The 21,021-nt window shown below is 43.7% G+C and overlaps 1 protein-coding gene across 4 annotated transcripts; it reads right to left on the reverse strand.

Moving 5' to 3' along the window:
• Positions 1-26: 26 nt before the first annotated feature.
• Positions 27-3,185, reverse strand: SDR39U1 (short chain dehydrogenase/reductase family 39U member 1). 4 transcript variants are annotated; one of them, XM_039254666.1, is made up of 6 exons: positions 3,060-3,185; positions 2,632-2,743; positions 2,453-2,553; positions 1,951-2,072; positions 1,029-1,172; positions 27-765 (listed from the first exon to the last, which is right to left on the reverse strand). In XM_039254666.1, exons 1-6 carry the CDS (start codon positions 3,137-3,139, stop codon positions 353-355), a joined length of 972 nt encoding a protein of 323 aa, XP_039110597.1. In that variant the 5' UTR covers positions 3,140-3,185; the 3' UTR covers positions 27-352. The 4 variants fall into 4 exon arrangements, with proteins under 4 accessions (XP_039110597.1, XP_039110596.1, XP_039110598.1 ...); XM_039254665.1 differs by having other exon boundaries at positions 2,632-2,738; positions 3,043-3,184; XM_039254667.1 differs by having other exon boundaries at positions 2,453-2,535; positions 2,632-2,738; positions 3,043-3,183.
• Between the last annotated feature and the right edge of the window lie 17,836 nt (positions 3,186-21,021).

Here is a 21,021-nt window from a genome sequence, read left to right on the forward strand (position 1 = left end):
TAGGCCAAAGTGGTGGACGAAGCCTGTGAGATAATTTATCTTTATTGCCTCGATCGCAGAGAATTCTCTACACAACATAAAGGGTAGCTGGGACAGCCATGGGACACATAGGGAGACCAAACTAGGAAATTCTTGTGCAAGGAGTTGAAGAGGTTAAGGACCCAACTTGATGAGACTGCAACCTTGAGCCAGTAGCCAGTCTCTCAGTTAAGTAAGGTGGAGCAACAGAACAATGAGGCAGGCAGGGAGAGGAATCCCTAAGGTCTCAGTGGAGTACCTGGGTCTACTCACAGTCTCCAACCAGGGAGCCTCTCGAGGGACAAGACTCAGGCCCTGCCTGGGGCCTCCCTGCTCAGGCCACGACTTCCTTCAAGGCGACCCCTAGCTCTGGGAAGGAATACTGGTAGCCAGCGGCCAGTGTCCGCCGTGGGACCACCTTCTGGCCCTCCAGCAGCATGATGGCACGCTCTCGCCCAAAGACAGCTTGCACCACCATGCTGGGGAGAGGGATGAAGGCTGGGCGGCCTAGGGCCGCGCCCAAAGCCTTGGCAAACTCAGCATTTGTGGTGGTGGGAGCCGGAGCCACTCCATTCAGGACCCCCTGCACGTGGCTTGCTTCAAGGGCATGGACCAGGATTCCTGCCAGGTCCCCGATGTGAATCCAGGGGAAGAATTGGTGGCCCGAGCCAATGGGGCCCCCCAGGCCCAGGCGGAAGGGCAGCAGCATTTGACCGATGGCACCGCCCCCGCGGCCCAGCACAACCCCTAGAGCAAGGCAAGAGGGATGGTCAGGGGGGATCCTCAGCCTCCCAGCAGTTCCGTTGTTCCTCCCTGTGTCCCCTTCCTCCCCCCTTTCCCCAGGCCATCTTAGCTCTGTAGAAGCTCAGGGGTGTGGCTCTCTGGGACTTCCTGTCCTCCCATCTGCAGGCTGGCCAGAAATGGTGGCCTCTCCTGCTCTGACTCCGCCACTCCCCGAGCCGGGGGAAGACATTCCAAACCTGTCTGATACCCGGGCCCCTGGTTCTCACCGGAACGCACCACCACCTGGCGTGTCGACTCTCCAGGAAGCCTGGCTGCAGCTTCCCATTTGGTTACCAGGTTGGAGAAAAAGTCAAAATCCCCTCCTGGGCTGTCCTCATCATACTCCGCAGTCGGGCTGGGCTGGTAGTAAGCTGCCGGTGGAACAGCACTGGTTAGCCCCAGTGTCTTCGGTCCTGCCTGGCCCTTTGCATCTAATGTTCCTCTTGGTCTCGCCCTCCTAGGTCCTTAGGATCTTCCCATGGGAAGACAGAGCCATATTTTTCCTTTGGGCTACTCCATGAGTTGACCTGTTCCTGCCCTAGAGTAACTTATCTTTAGTTGCAGCTAAGCTGAGTGGCTGTTCGAATGTAGTGGTTAAGAGCAAAGACTTCGGTGCCAGGCTGCCTGAGATTTACTCCTAGCTCCACCAATTTTTAACCCTGTGAGTTCAGGCAAGTTATATAGCCTCTCTCTGCAGAATGTTTGCATCTTTAGAATGGGAACAATAATAGTACCTATCTCACAGGGTGCTTGTGAGGGTTAAATGCTGTAATATGTGTAAAACACTTAGACTAGTGGCTGATACAGGTTTTAGAACTGTCTGCAGTTATTTGGTCCCAATGGTGAAATACAAGAATCGAATTCTGTTCTTAAAAAACTGTGCTGTGAGAAGGAAGGGACTTGGGAGTAGATGAGATTTTTTCTGGCACTGAACGCAGCCACTATCCCCTCTTCCTCTGGGAATCCGGGTTTGTCAGAGAAAGTACACAAAGGTCAGGAGAAATATGCATGGATAGAGGGCCGAGGAAGTTCCTGTGCTTGGAAAAGACCAGCACTCGGGTGTGTATAGCTAGAAGGGCCTGAGCTAACCCTCACTGTGCAACCTTTCTTCCTCTGGCTAATATAAGGGGTTGGTGATTTGCGACATACCTACACCAGTGACTAAGACCCAGGCCTTGGGGGGTTGTGAGGCCTTGATGATGGCTTTGGCCAGTATCTTGGTGGTCTCTAAGCGGCTGCTGAGAACCTCTTTCTGGAAGGATTCATTCCACCTGCAGGAGGGGAAAAAAAAGGCAGGGAGGGGGGGAATAAGTCCCTAAATAGTACATGCATGTATCCCTTCCTCTTTCCCTGGGGCTCATCCATACCCATTTCTAGTAAACCCCTGCATTGTGGTTTAGAGAAATGGCCCATCTCTCCTGTAGGAAAAAAAGGCATATATTTTGGGCATCCTGAGTTATGAGTGAGGACTAAAGGCAACGGCTGAGGCGGCAGAAGGGCAGGTGGGTGTAGAGGGAGGAGTGGGGCGGGATGAGTAGTTTGGAAAAGGAATTTAGTTCTTAACATGACATCTCTATTCGCCACAGCTCATCAGGGTCACACCCGTCCTCCCTCTGCTCTGAAGGCTATCAGCTTCGGGGCCCTGGCTGACCTTCGGAGAGGGTTGAGGATGTTCTCTCCTGCTAAGTTGACAGCCGCATCGCAACCGGGCAGCCCCGACTTAGCGAGTTCATCCTGTTGGAGAAAACAATGCTGAGGGGTGCGGGTGGTGGCTCGCCGCTGTGTCGCCAAACCAGACCTTCTCCCACAGCTTCCAGAGGATGGACATACCCAGGTGATCCGACCGGGCCCGGGCTTTCGGGATACCAGTGTCACTTCGTGGCCCCTGGCTTTCAGAAGCTGGGTTAGGGCTGTCCCAATGAAGCCTGTCCCGCCACCTGACCAGAAATTACGAGCTATTTATCCTCGGGGGGGGGGGGGTGTCGGGTCACCATCCATCCCCATATGTGGTCCCCTCCTCTGGTGCTATCCCATCTGACTCCAGATTTCTCCCCTCCTTCTCGCCCCCTCCCCCGCGATGCAGAGGTGACACAGGTCACAAGGTTTGGGGGAGATTTGGCTTCCTGGGATAGGAGGCCAAGGCTGGTGCACGATTACCTGTGCACGGCCTCCCACCTCTCAGTATTTGTTTCAACCTTTCCATAAGCCCGCCCCCGACTCTCCCTTTCTGCCCTCCCTCACCCACAAGCACCCGCATAGCGACCAGCGCAAGAGTTGAGGGGGGAACCCCCAATCTTGGAAGCGACCTCCCAGTCTTGGAAGGGGCCTTTGTGCGCATGCGTCTTTCAAGAAGCGCGCTCCAATAGCGGGGTGGGCAGGACTGAGACTGGGCGTGGTCCTGCCAGGCGACCCGGAAGAGTTCTTAGAGAAGGCTGTTACGTCATCGCAAGGAGTGGCAGGGACAGGCGGGAGTAGGAGAGGCCGTAGTCTTAGACCCAGTGGGCGGGGAAAGAAGGGACGCAGGCGCCGCAGGGAGGGTTTTAGTGTAGAGAACGCGCGCGCGCGCACACACACACACGGTAGGTGCTCAAACTGTCGAGATCTGAATGTCCTTTCAGCCTGGTGGATTAGTAGTAATACAAGAGAATCTCTCTATTCGTCCTATGGATTTCTTTCAACCTGGCCTCTTTTTCCTTTCTTCTCCTTGTTCTGGTTCCTTCCTATCATCATTTGAACTTTGTAAAGTTCCTCTCCTCTTAAAATAACCCTTCTCCAGCCCTTTTCTTCTAATGCTAACGCCCTCTGTTTTGGCCTGCCGGTTGCCTTTATCGTTTGTTGACTCTCAGAAGCACTTATTTTCTGATATGTCACCAAAACAAAATGCCCAGTGTTCAGTCATTTTTCTTGACCTCGGTTTCACTGGACATTTGCAGACTACTCCCTCCCTTTGGAAATGCTCATCTCTCTGCCCCAGTGAAATCCACAGCTCTCTTCTGGGTCTTTCTCCAAACTTTCCAGTTTCTGTTGCCTCTCTGCTTCTTCTAAGGTCTTAAAATGTTGGTATTCCTCAAAGTTGGGCCATAGGAACGTCCTCTCTTAATTCTGCACTTTCTTCCAATTATGTATGTTGGTGAATTTGAGGCTGGACACTAGTTCCTGGACCAGCTTTGAAAGCACACTATAGGTGTATTAGTTGCATTATTAACTTAGGCCCACCTTCTGTTTTGTTCGCTACTTAATTCTGTTTTAGTACCTCTTAGCATTAGCTTTGCCCTTTTCACCCCTACTCCCTGTTTACCCACTGATTGTAGAAAACTAATGAGGACCAGACAATAGCATTTGTCTTGAAACTGAGTCCTGACCCTGACCGGCCCTTCATTTTCCAGAAACATCCACACCTCCAGATACCCCCTTTCAGGGTTAAAAGAACCCCCCTCACCCACCTCTCACTTATTCACCTCCTTCCCCAAACATATATAAGCTGTCCCTTCACTCAGCAGGGCAAGACAGCTTTGTGAATGACCCCTGCCTTTTCTCTGGGCTGCTCCTCTAATAATAAAACTTCCTTTCTTTCAAAACCGGTGTCTCAGACATTGGCTTATTGAGCATGGGGTGCACTGACAAGTTTGAGTTCAGTAACAAATTCAGCTACCAGTTTTTCAGAGACTTCCCAATATCTTATGCAACTTGAACTTCTCCTCTGACCTCCTGACTCTGTAAAAACTTGTCACTAGACACCTTTTCTTGGATGTCTGAAATCTTGTTGATTTTACTTACTAAATATCTCCCAGATCCACCTGTTTCTGTTTGTCTCAGCCACCACCACTCTCCTTTAAGTTATTATCCTCTCTTGTGTAAATTTCTGCAGTAGGCTCCTCCTAGGTCTCCCTGCTTCTTTTTTTTTTCCAGTGTTAAAAAAAAATTTTTTTTTAGTTCAAGCTCTTTTTTTTTTTTTAAATAAATAGTTTATTGTCAAGTTGGTTTCCAACAACACCCAGTGCTCATCCCAACGAGTGCCCTCCTCCATGCCCATCACACCCACACCCATCAGTCCTTAGTTTGTTCTCAGCATTCAAGAGTCTCTCATGGTTTGCCTCCCTCCCTCTCCCCCACTATTTCCCCCCTTCTTCTCCCCCACGGTCCTCTGTTAAGTTCCTCCTAATCCTCCTATACANTCCTCTGTTAAGTTCCTCCTAATCCTCCTATACATGCAAACATATGGTAGCTGTCCTTCTCTGCCTGACTTATTTCGCTCAGCATAACACCCTCAAGTTCCAACCATGTTGCTACACATGGCCAGATTTCATTCTTTCTCATGGCCATGTAGTATTCCATCGTATAGATAAACCCCATCTTCTTGATCCATTCGTCTGTTGAAGGACACTTAGGCTGTTTCCATGTTTTGGCTATTGTTGAGAGTGCTGCTATGAACACTGAGGTACATGTGCTCCTATGCATCAGCACTCCTATATCCCTTGGGTAAATTCCTAGCAGTGCTATTGCTGGGTCATAGGGTAGTTCTGTTGTTAATTTTTTTGAGGAACCTTCACACTGTTTTCTAGAGGGGCTGCACCAGTTTACATTCTCACCAACAGTGTAGGAGGGTGCCCGTTTCTCCACATCCTCGCCAGCATCTGGAGTCCTCTGATTTGCTCATTTTAGCTCCTCTATAGGTCTCCCTGCTTCTGTGTGTTGCTCCCTTCCAAACTGTTAGACACATTGCAGACTGAATTATTTAAAAGCCTGGGCAAGAACACTATGGTGGCATATAACTCCTAAAAACAAAAAGCAAAAAGCACAAAGCAAAAAACCACAACCTCCAACCCCCAAAACCTCCTGTTGTAAATTTCCTGGATATGCTGGATAAAATGTAACACATCTTCATTTATTTTTATTTTTTTATTATTATTATTTTTATTTCTATGAGAGAGAGAGAGAGAGACAGCGTGAGCAGGGGAGGGTCAGAGAGAGAGGGAGTCACAGACTGAAACAGGCTCCAGGCTCTGAGCTGGCAGTCAGCATAGAGCCCGACGCGGGGCTCGAACCCACGAACCGTGAGATCATGACCTAAGTGAAAGTCAGACGCTCAACCGACTAAGCCACCCAGGCGCCCCAACACATCTTCATTTAAATACGTTGTCAAGGTAACTAGAAAATAAAGGAAATCCTCAGAGACCAAAAACAAAGTATGTCTTGGAACTTAGACTACCTTGTGGTTGTTTGTCAGTCTGAGTAACCTAGAGGTGTGGATGACAGCAGAGAATGCCTGGGACCCCAGAATAAAGCTCTTGGTGGGCTATGTTCTCAGGGAAAAAAAAAATGAATTCAAAAAAGCCTACTAGTGCCTGTCTGGATCAGTCAGAAGAGTGTGTGAGTCTTGATCTTCTGGTTGTGAGTTTAAGCCCCATGGCAGGGTGGGGATGGAGGGGGGTGTGTGCAAAGATTATTTAAATAAATAAAACTTTTGAAAAATGCTCACGTAGTATCAAAGAACGTGACCAGGAAACTTGTTTCTGCAGGCTTGGCTCTCCCCTAGGATTGGTTGTAAAAAAAGTTGCTTTCCTTGAGAAGTTGTATCTATTGCTTGGCCCTCCTGTAGATTTGGAGTTTGAATTAATTGTTGCCTGCTTGAACTAGGAAGCCCTGAGCCAAAAATTTAAGTTAGGTGTACCAGATATGCGTAGACCTAAATTCTTTGGTTTCACAGCATCCCAAATGATAAACTCCTGCCGATCAAGAGCACACAATCCAAAATAATAAAATACACAAAAAACCCAAGCCACTCTGAGGAGGGGGTCAGCTGAAATAATACATAGCTGAGTTAGACCAAAAAGGATTTCAGATGTTGTAAATATGAGATATAGAATATAAAACTACCAAATCCAAAATGTTTCAAGAGGAGACATTAAAGACATGAGAAAGAGACAAGATACTATTTTAAAAATTCCAGCAGAATTGATTAAGAAACCAATTCGAATTTTTAAAAATTAAAAACATAATAATTGAAATTCAGAAACTCTTCAAATGAGTTTAACATCAGGGAACAGATTTAGCACTGGTTAAGAGATGATTAACTAGATATGAAAGCATTACCCAGCATGTAGCACAGAGAGACAAAATGGTAGAAAATATAAAAGAGAGGGTAAGAGAAAAGGAAGGTAAAGTGAGAGATTCAAACGGTTTCTATTTGGAGTCTCGGTAAAGAGGAGACAGAGGAAGGGACAGAGAAAATATTTGAAGAGATAATAGCTGATTATTTTTCTAAACTAAAGGTATGAATACTCATATTCAACAAGCAAAATGAATCTCAAGTAGAGTAAATAAAAAGAAACCCATACCTAGTCACATCATAGTAAAAGTATAAAAACAAAGAAGAGATATTTAAAAAGGGCTGAAATAAAAGACGGATTATCTATGAAGAAATTATAATTAGATGGACAACAGGCACCTTAGCTATAACAATATAAGCCAGAGGAGTAATACATTAAAACCTTCACAGGAGAAGAGGAAATAATGACCAACCTAGAACTGTTTACAAACTGGCTTTCAAGAATGAAGGTGAACTAAGGGTACTTTTAGACAAGACAAAAAAGAGAGCATTTGCTATCAGCAGACTTACTTTGTTAGGAAAAGAGAAAAGGGTCTCAAAAGGAAGGTGTGAGATGCAAGAGAATAATGAGAAAAAAGCTGGTAAATAAATGGGTAAATAAAAACAAATATTGGCCATATAAAGTAACAGAATCATATATAATTTGTGGGTATAAACTGAAACGGAAATAAAATATTAGTCACCAATAATGAAGCTGGAGGTGAGTTGTTGGGGAAAAAGTATAACAGTACTGAATAATATTAAACTTTGTTAAATATCCATTTAACAAATGAAGGGGAACTATTATATATCAGAAATAAAATGTGCACTTCCAAATCAGTAAAGACAATAAAACAATCACATCAATTCAAAAAAGTCATTGAGAAACAATAAAAAAAGAAAGCTTAGACAAAATTAGAAAGCTCAAAATAAGATAATAGGAATAATCAGTCTCCATAATACATTTAGACAGATTGAGAAATTGAATTAATTACATGCATGGAATTCCAGATTTCAACATGGATGAATCTTACAGCTATAATGTTGGGCAAAAAGGAAGTTGCAGGCAAGTATTTATGGTATGATACTATTTATGTAAAGAGTAAAAATAGGCCAAATAATGCACTCTTAACTGAGGAAGTAGATTTGTAGTTAAAGTAAAAAGGAAGGCCTGAAAATTTCTCAGGATAGTATTTACCTGTGGGAGTGAGTGGTAAAGCAGACTGGGAGGGGGACTCAGGGGACCCTGACTTCTTACTTTTTGGGCTAGGTGGTGGGTACGTGAACCCTTCTTTTGTTTTTCTTTGTAATTTTTAGATGTCTGGAGTATTCCATAATAAATAAACATTTGGAGTGGATTTAAAATTTATAGTCATGTCTCAGATGTGTAAAACAGAACTTTAGTTTTTTTCTGTTTGCCATGTTTTTTTTTTTAACCCTGTTTATTTATTTATTTTTAAATTTACATCCAAGTTAGTTAGCATATAGTGCAACAATGATTCAGGAGTAGATTCCTTAATGCCCTTTACCCATTTAGCCCATCCCCCATCCCACAGCCCCTCCAGTAACCCTCTGTTCATTCTCCATATTTAAGACTCTCTTATATTTCGTCCCCCTCCCTGTTATATTATTTTTGCTTCCCTTCCTTTATGTTCATCTGTTTTGTATCTTAAAGTCCTCATAGGAGTGAAGTCATATGATATTTCTCTTTCTCTGACTGACTAATTTCACTTAGCATAATACCCTCTAGTCCCATCCACGTAGTTGCAAATGGCAAGATTTCATTCTTTTTGATTGCCGAGTAATATTCCATTGTATATGCACCACATCTTCTTTATCCATTCATCCATCGATGACATTGAGGCTCTTTCCATACTTAGGCTATTGTTGATAGTGTTGCTATAAGCATTGGGGTTCATGTGTCCCTTTGAAACAGCACACCTGTATCCCTTGGATAAATACCTAGTAATGCAATTGCTGGGTCGTAGGCTAGTTTTATTTTTAATTTTTTGAGGAAGCTCCATCCTGTTTTCCAAATTGGCTGCACCAGTTTGCATTCCCACCAGCAGTGCAAAAGAGATCCTCTTTCTCTGCATCCTTGCCAACATCTGTTGTTTCCTGAGTTGTTAACAGAACTTTAGTTTTTATAACTGAACACAACTTGCTCATGTTTCTCTTTGGCAGTGGAATAGACTTAAACTCATCCAACAAAGTAACTTCATCATTTCTAGTTTAAAAGTTCTCATTTCACTCAGTTTTCTATGATTAAATTTGCAGTCTTTCAGAATGCCTCATCCCTCTTCTCCTTTCCCTCTTCCCTCTGGACACCAGGGTGTAGGAGGCCCTTGGCCCAAGCACTGCCATCCAGTCCTTAGAGATTTAAGAAGGCCAGATCTCTTCTCATTTGGCCTTTTCATGTCAGTTGGTTGGGCTGGGCCTCTGGGCATAGTTGCTTGACACAAACTTCCATGCTTCTTGGTATTATATCTTCTGTCTATTGCACCCACGGTCTTTGCCTTGATCCCAGTGTTCTAAGAATGTCCACTAAGAGACTGAGGAACAGTAGGCTGGTCTTCTGACCAATAGCATAGAATGTGTGAGGCTTGGTAAGTCTCCCCATAAGCCACTCTCCTGGTTATGTGCCACAGTCTTTACTGCCTAGGCACCTCGCTGCAGTCTAGCACTGCTGCTTATATACTGCTGTTAACAAATGATCTCAAAACTTAGTGGTTTGAGAGGTGCCTGTCTGGCTCAGTTGGTGAAGCATGTGACTCTTGACTGATCTTGGGGTTGTAAGTTTGAGTCCCATATTGGGTGCAGAGATTACTTAAAAAAAAATCTTTAAACAGATACTTAGTGCCTCGAAACAGCAATAATAATATTTATTATCTCATACAGTTTCTGTGGGTTAGGGATCTGGGAACAGCTTAGCTAGGTGGTTGTGGCTCAGGGTCTCTCATGAGGTTATGGTCAAGGTAACAGTCAGGGCTGCTATCATCTGAAGACACAGAGGGCCCTTTCCCAAGGCGGCTCACGCACTTGGCCATCAGCAGGGGGCCTTCGTTTCTTGCCTGTTGTTGGTAGAAAACTTCAATTCCTGGGCACGTGGACATCTCCGTAGGGCTGCTTGAGTGTTCTTATGACACAGCAGCTTGCTTGCCTGGAGCTAGTGATCTACATGACTAAGAATGACAAGGAAGCCTCAATGCCCTTGATGACCCACCAAGACTTGGAAGTTGCTTTTCCCATAATCTGTTTCTTTTTTTAATTAATTAATTAATTAATTAATTGATTGATTTTGCGAGGGGCGCCTGGGTGGCTCCATTGGTTAAGCGTCCGACTTTGGCTCAGGTCATGATATCACACTTCGTGGGTTCGAGCCCCACTTTGGGCTCTGCTGACAGCTAGCTCAGAAGCTAGAGCCTGTCTTCAGATTCTGTGTCTCCCTCTCTCTCTGACCCTCCCCTGCTCACGCTGTCTCTCTCTCTCTCTCAGAAATAAATAAAAACATTAAAAAATAAAAAAAAAAAACTTTTGAGAGAGAACAAGTAGGGGAGGGGCAGAGAGGGAGAGGAGGACTGAGGATCTGAGGCGGGCTCTGCACCAACAGCAGCGAGCCCCATGTGGGGCTCAATCTCACAAACCGTGAGATCATGACCTGAGCTGAAGTTGGATGATTAACCGACTGAACCACTCAGGTGCCCCCCCACCACAATCTGTTTTTTAGAAGTGAGTTACCAAGTCCAAGTAGAGGGGAATTTGGCTCCAACTTTTGAAGGCAGGAGTGTCAAAGAATTTGTGGACATATTTTATTTTTTTATTTTTTTGAGTTTGTTTATTTTTGAGAGAGACAGAGACAGCATGAGTGAGGGAGAGGCAGAGAGAGAGGGAGAGAGAGAATCCCGAGCAGGCTCTGCACCATCAGCACAGAGCCTGATGTGGGGTTTGAACCCATGAAACCATGAGATCATGACCTGAGCTGAAATAGTTGGGCGCTTAACCCCTGAGTCACCCAGGGGTCCCTTGTGGACATATTTTAAAAGTATCACAAGCTCTGTGCTGCAATTAGGGCTTCTTGGAGTGCCTTAAAGTCTCTCAGCTATACGTGGGAAATGCGACACAGTCCTGTAGCTTTCAGATGTACCAGATATGGGTTGGGTGTCTCTCCCTGCCACTCTAGGTGAGTTCCTTCTCAAAGAAGCCAAGCATTTCTGGGTCACAACTAGTATTTATAATCTAGTTGTGACCTTTCTAAATCTCCTTGAGCTCCTCCCTCAAGCCTAGGAAAAGCTGTGTGATGGACATACCTGATATCATATCCTGTTTCTTTTCTATTTGATTTACAGAACAAATTCTTTGCTCAATCTTCTAAGATCTGGTTTGTTGTTGGGTCTAGTTTGTTGGAACACCTAAAAACTTTTCCAGGCTCATCTCTATTGTAATTTGGTTTTATTTTCAGGAAGATTTATCCCCTCCATCACTAAGGATGGATTCTTGGCTTCTAATCCTAGAAAAAAAAAATCTCAGAATTGACTCTCATTGGACTGATTTGGTGCATGTGTCCATCTCCAAACCAATAATTGTGGCCAAGTATAGCATGTTCTGATTGGCCAGGCCCGGGACACGTGTCTATTGCTGGACCAGAGTGGAGGGGAGTCCCTACTCACCGTCCTCCAGTGTGGAAACCCAGCCAGATTTCTGAGGTATCAAGGGACTCCTCCTCTCTTCAACCACACCCTAGTCATTGACAACCCCTTCTTCCTCTCCTGGCTCTCTTTTCTTACCGTGAGTTGGGGAGGGTACTGGGCAGATGGAGAGGAGGTTCTGCTCAATTGGATGTCCTTAGACCATGGATTCAGGAGGGTGGAGGTTCATCAGTATCCTCATGGAGGTGAGACAGGAGTTCCTTCCAGATCTTTGTGTCCTTTGTGGGAGGGAATTTACATAGGGACAGTGCTAGCTCTCAGCAACCACTTCTCTCCCACTAGGCTGATGGGGAAGAGGTCCTGTTTAAGTGTACTCAATTTCTCCTGAAACTCCTTAAAATCTTTCTTCTTCTGGGTCCTGGGGATGAATGGGTTGACTTCTCCTTCTTTCTTAGCCTCTCCTTTTACAACTGAACTAGTTAAGTTAAGCCGTTTTTAGCTCTCACAATACGTCTGACACTTCAGCAGTGAAAACATTCTAATCTGAGCCAGCCAACAAGACACGAGAAATTTCTGTCTGCATCTGGGTGTTGGCACAAATGCAGCTGGTTTGCCCTTCAGGGAGACAAGGGTCTCTTCTGAGTCTGTAGCAATCACAAGGATTTCATTCATTGAAATGGGACTCTTTCCACCACAGCTGCTTTCTGAAACAGCAAAAGAAGCTGAGCACAGTCCCTCTGGGTGGTCAGGCCATCAGCACAGGTCATGACTGGAAGCCAAAACTTAGGGGTGTGTGTGCTGGATGCTCCCCTCAATTTGGGCAGGGGCAGGGTGGTTTGCTGGTGACAGGCACTTCTACATTTCCCCCATGCCACTTCTAATTGTGTGACTGCCCCTCTGCTTCATTTTGTTTGGGCAGATTTTTGCAACTTCTCTCAGGCTCTGGGATGTTACTTGCCAAATGCAATTCACATCATCATGTCCCATGGTTTCTTATTAAAATATGGTACAACCAACCAACCAACCAACCATCCAATCAAAACCTTAATACTGGAGACACAGCATATTAAGGATCCTAGAACCCCCTCCCTCCCTTTAAAGATGGTCTCTTCTGGGGGCGCCTAGGTGGCTCAGTTGGTTAAGTGTCTCACTCTTTTTTTTTTTTAATAGTTTTTATTTATTTTTGAGACAGAGAGAGACAGAGCATGAGTGGGGGAGGGGCAGAGAGAGAGGGAGACACAGAATCTGAAAGAGGCTCCAGGCTCTGAGCGGCCAGCACAGAACCCAATGCGGGTTCGAATCCACAAACTGTGAGATCATGACCTGAGCCGAAGTTGGACACTTAACCGACGGAGCCAGCCAGGCACCCTGAGTGTCTCACTCTTGAGTTTGGCTCAGGTCATGACCTCACAGTTCATGGGTTCGAGCCCCGCATCCAGCTCCATGCTGACAGCATGGAGCCTGCTTGGGATTCTTTCTCCCTCTCTCTTCCCTGCACTATCTCTCTCTCTGAATAAATAAGTAAACTTAAAAAAGTAAAAAAACAAAGACAGTCTCCTCTGACCTCAGGGTTTCTGGTGATAAAAGCAGTGTTCCTAGAGTCTTACCCTTTGTGGAAATGCCAGTTTTTCTCCTGGGGCTCCATCTTCCCTTCCCTTCCCTTCCCTTCCCTTCCCTTCCCTTCCCTTCCCTTCCCTTCCCTTCCCTTCCTTTCCCTTCCCTTCCCTTCCCTTCTCTTCTCTCCCCTCCATGGGGAGTTCTAGATGCCACTCTCTCCAGTCAGACCCCTATGTAAACATCTGTTCCCAGTGGGACCTTACTCAGGAGTTGATACCTTTTCACCTCCCGCATCAGTCCCAACACCTTCTGTTCTTGTTCTGGACCTGCTGTGAAGACCATGTGCCCCTGAGATCTCTCTGAGTCCTAGTTTCCAGAGCAGTGAATGAGAAATGAGGTAAGGATTGCCTTCCTATGCTGGTGTGTGTGTGTGTGTGGGGGGGGGGGGTACACACAAAGAGAAACACATACAGAGATTAATTAGCTTTTGTCAGTGGAAGGGAAATGTTCATCATGAGCAGCAGCTCTTTTTGCACCACCAGAGGCCTCACTAGCCCAGAAATTCCGTTTCTCCTCCTCACAAAGGGAGGGCCACAGTCTGCAGTCCGGCCCTGGACTGTAAAATGGTCATGGTGGTGGTGGGGGTGGGGTGGGGCTTTTCCTGGATTTGCTTTTCCCTTGGGCCAACGGTGTAGCAAATAGATACAGGCAGGAAAAGCAACACCAAGTCAGGTGCCAGAATGGTCCTTCTATTTCATGGCTGGGTCATGGATTATTAATAGGAGATTTGAAACCCTTAGTGGTGTATGAGAAGGCTCATGTGATCAGCAGGGACTTAATGGGAAGATGATCAATCGGACATAATTGTAGAGAAAAAGAAGGAGACGGACGGGCAGATGAGAATGAGGTGGGCCCTTATATGTGAGGAAGACATGAATAATCTTAAAGCAAAAGCTTGCACATTATCTATGGGAAGAGATCACATTCTCACGTGATTCTCAAAATCACATTCACACATAATAAAATGTTTGCTGATTTTATGACATAGTATATTCTTGCAATTGCTGTAGAAGGCAGATCATTGCTGGATGAACATGGGTTATTTGTTCATTGGCCTGCTAGAACTATTTGGCACCCTTTGGGGAATTTTTGAGTGACTGGATGAGATGGTGAGAAGCAAAGCATGTTTTTTTTTTTGTTTGTTTGTTTGTTTGTTTTTTTTTTTACAAATAGTTTATTGTCAAATTAGTTTCTACATAACACTCAGTGCTCATCCCCAAAGTGCCCTCCTTCATGCCCATCCCCCTCTCCCCCCCACATCCATCAGTCCTCAGTTTTTGTCAGCATTCAAGAGTCTCTCATGGTTTGCCTCTCTCCCTTTCCCCCACCATTTCCGCCCTTCTTCTCCCCCTTGTTCCTCCGTCAAGTTCCTCCTAATCCTCCTATACGTGCAAACACATGGTATTTGTCCTTCTCTGCCTGACTTATTTCGCTCAGCATAACACCCTCAAGGTCCATCCATGTTGCTACACATGGCCAGATTTCATTGTTTCTCATTGCCATGTAGTATTCCATGGTATAGATAAACCACATCTTCTTGATCCATTCATCTGTTGATGGACACTTAGGCTCTTTCCATGTTTTAGCTATTGTGGAGAGTGCTGCTATGAACATTGGGGTACATGTGCTCCTATGCCTCAGCATTTCTGTATCCCTTGGGTAAATTCCTAGCAGTGCTATTGCTGGGTCATAAGGGAGTTCTATTGTTAGTTTCCTGAGGAACCTCCACACTGTTTTCCAGAGGGGCTGTACCAGTTTACATTCCCACCAACAGTGTAGGAGGGTGCCCGTTTCTCCACATCCTCGCCAGCATCTAGAGTTCTCTGATTTGCTCATTTTAGCCACTCTGACTGGCGTGAGGTGGTATCTCAGTGTGGTTTTGATTTGTATTTCCCTGATGAGGAGGGATGCTGAGCATCGTTTCATGTGTCTGTTGGCCATCTGGATGTCCTCTTTGGAGAAGTGTCTGTTCATGTCTTCTGCCCATTTCTTCACTGGGTTGTTTGTTTTTCGGGCGTGTAGTTTGGTGAGTTCCTTATAGATTCTGGATATTAACCCTTTATCTGATATGTCATTTGCAACTATCTTTTCCCATTCCGTTGGTTGCCTATTAATTTTCTGGGTTGTTTCCTTGGCTGTGCAGAAGCTTTTAATCTTGATGAGGTCCCAACAGTTTATTTTTGCTCTTGATTCCCTTGCTTTTGGGGATGTGTCAAGTAAGAAGTTGCTGCGGTGGAGGTCAAGGAGGTTGTTTCCTGCTTTCTCCTCTAGGGTGTTGATAGTTTCCTGTCTCACGTTCAGGTCCTTTATCCATTTTGAGTTGATTTTTGTGCATGGTGTGAGAAAATGATCTAGTTTCATTCTTCTGCATGTTGCTGTCCAGTTCTCCCAACACCATCTGTTAAAAAGGCTGTCTTTTTTCCATTGGATATTCTTTCCTGCTTTGTCAAAGATCAGTTGGCTGTATACTTTTGGGTCCACTTCTGAGTTCTCAATTCTGTTCCATTGGTCTATGTGTCTGTTTTTGTGCCAATACCATACTGTCTTGAGGATGACAGCTTTGTAGTAGAGGCTGAAGTCTGGGATGGTGATACCTCCCGTTTTGGTTTTATTTTTCAGTATTACTTTGGCTATTCGGGGTCTTTTGTGGTTCCATACAAATTTTTGGATAGTTTGTTCTAGTTTTGAGAAGTATGCTGGTGCAATTTTGATTGGAATTGCATTGAATGTGTAGAGTGCTTTAGGTAGTAATGACATCTTAACTATATTTATTCTTCCTATCCATGAGCATGGAATGTTTTTCCATTTCTTTGTGTCTTCTTCAATTTCCTTCATAAGTTTTCTATAGTTTTCATCATACAGATCTCTTGTATCCTTGGTTAGGTTTATTCCGAGGTATTTTATGGTTTTTTGTGCAATTGTGAATGGGATCAGTTTCTTGATTTCTCTTTCTGTTGCTTCATTATTGGTGTATAAAAATGCAACCGATTTCTGTACGTTGATTTTGTACCCTGCAACTTGGCTGAATTCTTGGATCAGTTCTAGTAGGCTTCTGGTGGAGTCTGTCGGGTTTTCTATGTAGAGTATCATGTCATCTGCGAAGAGTGAAAGTTTGACTTCCTCTTTGCCAATTCTGATGCCTTTGATTTCCTTTTGTTGTCTGATGGCTGATGCTAGGACTTCCAGCACTATGTTAAACAACAGTGGTGAGAGTGGACATCCCTGTCGTGTTCCTGATCTCAGGGGGAAAGCTCTCAGTTTTTCCCCGTTGAGGATGATGTTAGCTGAAGGCTTCTCATAGATGGCTTTGATGATGTTTAAGTAGGTTCCTTCTATCCCAACTTTCTCGAGAGTCTTTATTAAGAAGGGATGCTGTATTTTGTCAAATGCTTTTTCTGCATCTATTGACAGGATCATATGGTTTTTATCTTTTCTTTTATTGATATGATGGATCACATTGATTGATTTGCGAATGTTGAACCAGCCCTGTAACCCAGGAATGAATCCCACTTGATCTTGGTGGATGATTCTTTTGATATGCTGCTGGATTCGATTTGCAAGGATCTTGTTGAGAATTTTTGCATCCGTATTCATCAAGGATATTGGCCTATAGTTCTCTTTTTTTGTTGGATCTCTGTCTGGCTTGGGAATCAGAGTGATGCTGGCTTCATAAAATGAGTCCGGGAGTTTTCCTTCGACTTCTATTTTTTGGAATAGCTTGAGAAGAATTGGGATTAATTCTGTTTTAAATGTCTGGTAGAATTCCCCAGGGAAACCATCAGGTCCAGGGCTCTTATTTGTTGGGAGATTTTTGATCACTGATTCGATTTCTTCACTCGTTATGGGTCTGTTCAGGTTTTCTATTTCTTCCCGTGTGAATTTTGGTAGTGAGTGTGTGTTTAGGAATTTGTCCATTTCTTCTAAGTTGTCCAATTTGTTGGCATATAATTTTTCATAGTATTCCCTGATAATTGCTTGTATTTCTGAGGGGTTGGTTGTAATAAGTCCATTTTCATTCATAATTTTGTCTATTTGGGTGCTCTCTCTTTTCTTTTTGATAAGCCTGGCTAGAGGTTTGTCAATTTTGTTTACTTTTTCAAAAAACCAACTCTTGGTTTCATTGATCTGTTCAATTGTTTCTTTGGTCTCTATGTTGTTTATTTCTGCTCTAATTTTTACTATTTCTCTTCTTCTACTGGGTTTAGGGCGTTCTTGTTGCTCTGCCTCTAGCTCCTTTAGGTGAGCTGTTAGATTTTGGACTTGTGCTTTTTCTAATCTCTTGAAATAGGCCTGGAGAGCAATGTACTTTCCTCTTAGGACTGCCTTGGCCGCATCCCATAGATTTTGAATTGTTGTGTTTTCATTTTCATTTGTTTCCATATATTTTTTAATTTCCTCTCTAATTGCCTGATTGGCCCATTCATTCTTTAGAAGGGTGTTCTTTAACCTCCATGTTTTTGGCGGTTTTCCAGACTTCTTCCTGTAATTGATTTCAAGTTTCAAAGCATTGTGATCTGACAGTGTGCATGGTATGATCTCTATTCTTTTATATTTATTGAGGGCTGCTTTATGTCCCAGTATGTGATCTATCTTGGAGAATGTGCCATGCGCACTTGAGAAGAAAGTAAATTCCCTGGCCTCAGGATGTAAAGTTCTAAATATATCCGTCAGATCCATCTGGTCCAATGTGTCTTTCAAGTCCATTATTTCTTTAGTGATTTTCTGTCTGGTTGACCTATCCATTGCTGTAAGCGGAGTATTAAAGTCCCCTGCTATTAGCACATTCTTATCTATAAGCTTGTTTCTGTTTGTGATTAATTGTTTTAGATATTTAGGTGCTCCCATATTCGGTGCGTAGACATTTATGATTGTTAGTTCTTCCTGATGGATGGACCCTGTAATTATTATGTAGTGCCCTTCTTCATCTCTTGTGATTGTCTTTAATTTAAAGTCCAGTTTGTCTGATATAAGTATCGCTACTCCGGCTTTCTTTTGATTTCCTGTAGCATGATATATATTTCTCCATCCCCTTACTTTTAATCTGAAGGTATCTTCCCGTCTAAAATGAGTTTCTTGTAGACAGCATATTGATGGATTTTGTTTTTTAATCCATTCTGCTACCCTATGTCTTTTGATTGGAGCATTCAGCCCATTTACATTCAGTGTTATTATTGAAATATGTGGGTTTAGAGTCTTTGTATCTTTTGTAGGGTTCATGTTTGTGGTGGTGTCTCTGGTATCTTTGTTCCTTGCAACCTTTCCTTCAGAGCATCCCCCTCAGGATTTCTTGTAGGGCTGGCTTCGTGGTGACAAATTCTTTCAATTTCTGTTTATTTGGAAAGGTTTTTATCTCTCCTTCTATTTTGAATGACAGGCTTGCTGGATAGAGGATTCTTGGCTGCATATTTTTACTGTTCATCACATTGAAGATTTCCTGCCATTCCTTTCTAGCCTGCCAAGTTTCAGTAGATAGGTCTGTCACCACTCTGATAGGTTTCCCTTTGTATGTTAGGGCCCTTTTCTCCCTAGCTGCTTTCAAAATTCTCTCTTTGTCCTTGTATTTGGCCATTTTCACTATGATATGTCGTGCAGAAGATCGATTCAGGTTACGTCTGAGGGGAGTCCTCTGAGCCTCTTGTACTTCCACATTTACTTCCTTCCCCAGGTCGGGGAAGTTCTCTGCTATAATTTGTTCCAGGACTCCTTCAGCACCTTTCCCTCTCTCTTCCTCTTCTGGGATTCCTATGATACGGATATTGTTGCGAGCAAAGCATGTTTTTATTGTTCAAGACTGAATGGATGAGAGTCAAGTGTGAATCGAGAACAGTGGAGCTCTCTCCACTGTGGATCACCTGACCAGTTTGATGAGTGAAGAGAGAGGCTGGAGCAGCTGTTAGTTTAATACAGACTGTACTGCTTGAGGAAAAGGTGGAACATGCTTCATTAGGGTGAAATTGGAGGTGATGTCTTTACCTTGGTGTTGGAACTAGACTGCAGTATAAACCAGGCCAGGTGTGAGCTTTACTTTCTTTAGTAATGGCGTATATGCCCAATTAAATCCAACACCCTTTATGTGTGAAGAGTGATCATACATAAAACAGTAACATTAGTTAATGAATAATTGAAGGGCAAAATAGTAAAAGGCAACAACCCTTTGAATTAAGAAACAATATGTCTGGATTAATGTTTCCAGGCATTTAAAAAAATCCTCATTGGTGATTAACCAGCATAGTCAAAGGAGCTTCTATGGGTAAAAATATGCTTTTAAAAAGTATGGTCCAATTGGCTGGGTGAGGAAAAAGAGAGGTCTCTCTCTCTCTCTGTCTATAATATATGTATAATACATTATATGAAAAATATAATATATGTAAATATATATAATATATGTAAATATATGTATAACATATATTTATTTACATTTATTTATTTAATTTTGAGAGAGAGAGCAGAGAAACAGCGAGAGAGAGAATCCTAAGCAGGGACAGCACTGTCAGCATGGAGCTCAATCTCAGAATCTATGAGATCATGACCTGAGCCAAAATCAAAAGTCTGATACTTAACCAACTGAGCCACCCAGGTGCTGCAGCAAGAGTTAGATGTTAACTAGAAATATAAGGTAACTGAAACACAGAGAGGGACTGAGAACCAACCTAACAAAAGAAATTCAAACTTTTAATTGCAGTGCGTAACACTACTATAACTCAGTGAGTTATCACAGAGCAAGCACATCCCTGTGACCACTACCCCAGTCAGGAAAGAACATTACCAACTCTCCAGAAGGCCCTCATTCCCCAACCATGTGTCTTTTCCTAATTCTTGCTCCTCCATCCTCACCGAAGGTAACTGCTATCTCGACTTTTAACACATAGATTGGTTTTGTTGGTTTCTGAACTTTATATAAATGGGCTGACACAATAGGTCTTCTTTTAAGGTCCGGCTTGTTTTGTCCCCCCCCCCCCCTTTTCAATATTATATTTGTGAGATTCATCCATGTTATTGTAAGTAACAGCAGGTACTTTTTTCTTTCTTCCTTCCTTTCTTTATTTCCTTCTTTCTTTATTTCCTTCTTTCTTTCTTTCTTTCTTTCTTATTTATTTCTAGGAGAGAGAGAGACAGCGTGAGCAGGGGAAGGTCAGAGAGAGAGGGAGTCACAGACTCTGAAACAGGCTCCAGGCTCTGAGCTGGCAGTCAGCACAGAGCCAGACGCAGGGCTCGAACCCACGAACCGCGAGATCATGACCTAAGTGAAAGTTGGACGCTTAACCGACTAAGCCACCCAGGCGCCCCAACAGCAGGTACTTTTTATTGCGGGGTAGTATCCCATGTAATAGTACCTTACCACAATTGCATTTATTCATTCTCCTGTTGAGGGACTTTTGGATTGTTTCCAAGTATCATGTTGCTATGAGCATTTTTGTTCATGCTTTATGAGGCAGGCATTTCTTTTGGGTATATTCCTAGAAGTGAAATTGACAGGTCAGAGGATGTGCCTGTTTTTCATTTGTCAACTGATGCTGTCAAAGTGGTTGAGTGAGTTGACATGCCCTCCAGCATTGTAGGAATGTTCCTGCTGCTTTCCTTCCCTGTACTGATAGTATCAGTCCTTAATTTTAGTCATTCTGGTGAGTGTGTAGTGGCATTATGCTGTGGTTTTAATTTGTATTTTCCTGATTGCAAAAGAGGTTTAGTGCCTTTTATATGTTTATTGCCCATTTAGATATCTTATTTTGTGAATTTCCTTTTCCAGTCTCTGGTCTGTGTTTCTATTGGATGGTCTGATTTTTCCCCTTATTGCTTGATAGGCATTATTTATAAGTTCCACATGTGAACCATTAGTTGGTATATGCGGTACAAGGATCTTTCCCCACT

The sequence above is a fragment of the Hyaena hyaena genome, unplaced genomic scaffold (genome assembly GCF_003009895.1).
Source record: "Hyaena hyaena isolate Hyena2069 unplaced genomic scaffold, ASM300989v1 scaffold_497, whole genome shotgun sequence".
Classification (NCBI taxonomy): Eukaryota; Metazoa; Chordata; class Mammalia; order Carnivora; family Hyaenidae; genus Hyaena; species Hyaena hyaena.

Coding starts and splice junctions, on each gene's coding strand:
- SDR39U1 (XM_039254665.1), bottom strand. CDS start 3,139: ATGCGCACAAAGGCCCCTTCCAAGACTGGGAGGTCGCTTCCAAGATTG. Junction 2,739..3,042: donor CGCTATGCGGGTGCTTGTGG/GTGAGGGAGGGC, acceptor ATTTCTGGTCAG/GTGGCGGGACAGGCTTCATT. Junction 1,173..1,950: donor GGTCTTAGTCACTGGTGTAG/GTATGTCGCAAA, acceptor TTCCACCGGCAG/CTTACTACCAGCCCAGCCCG.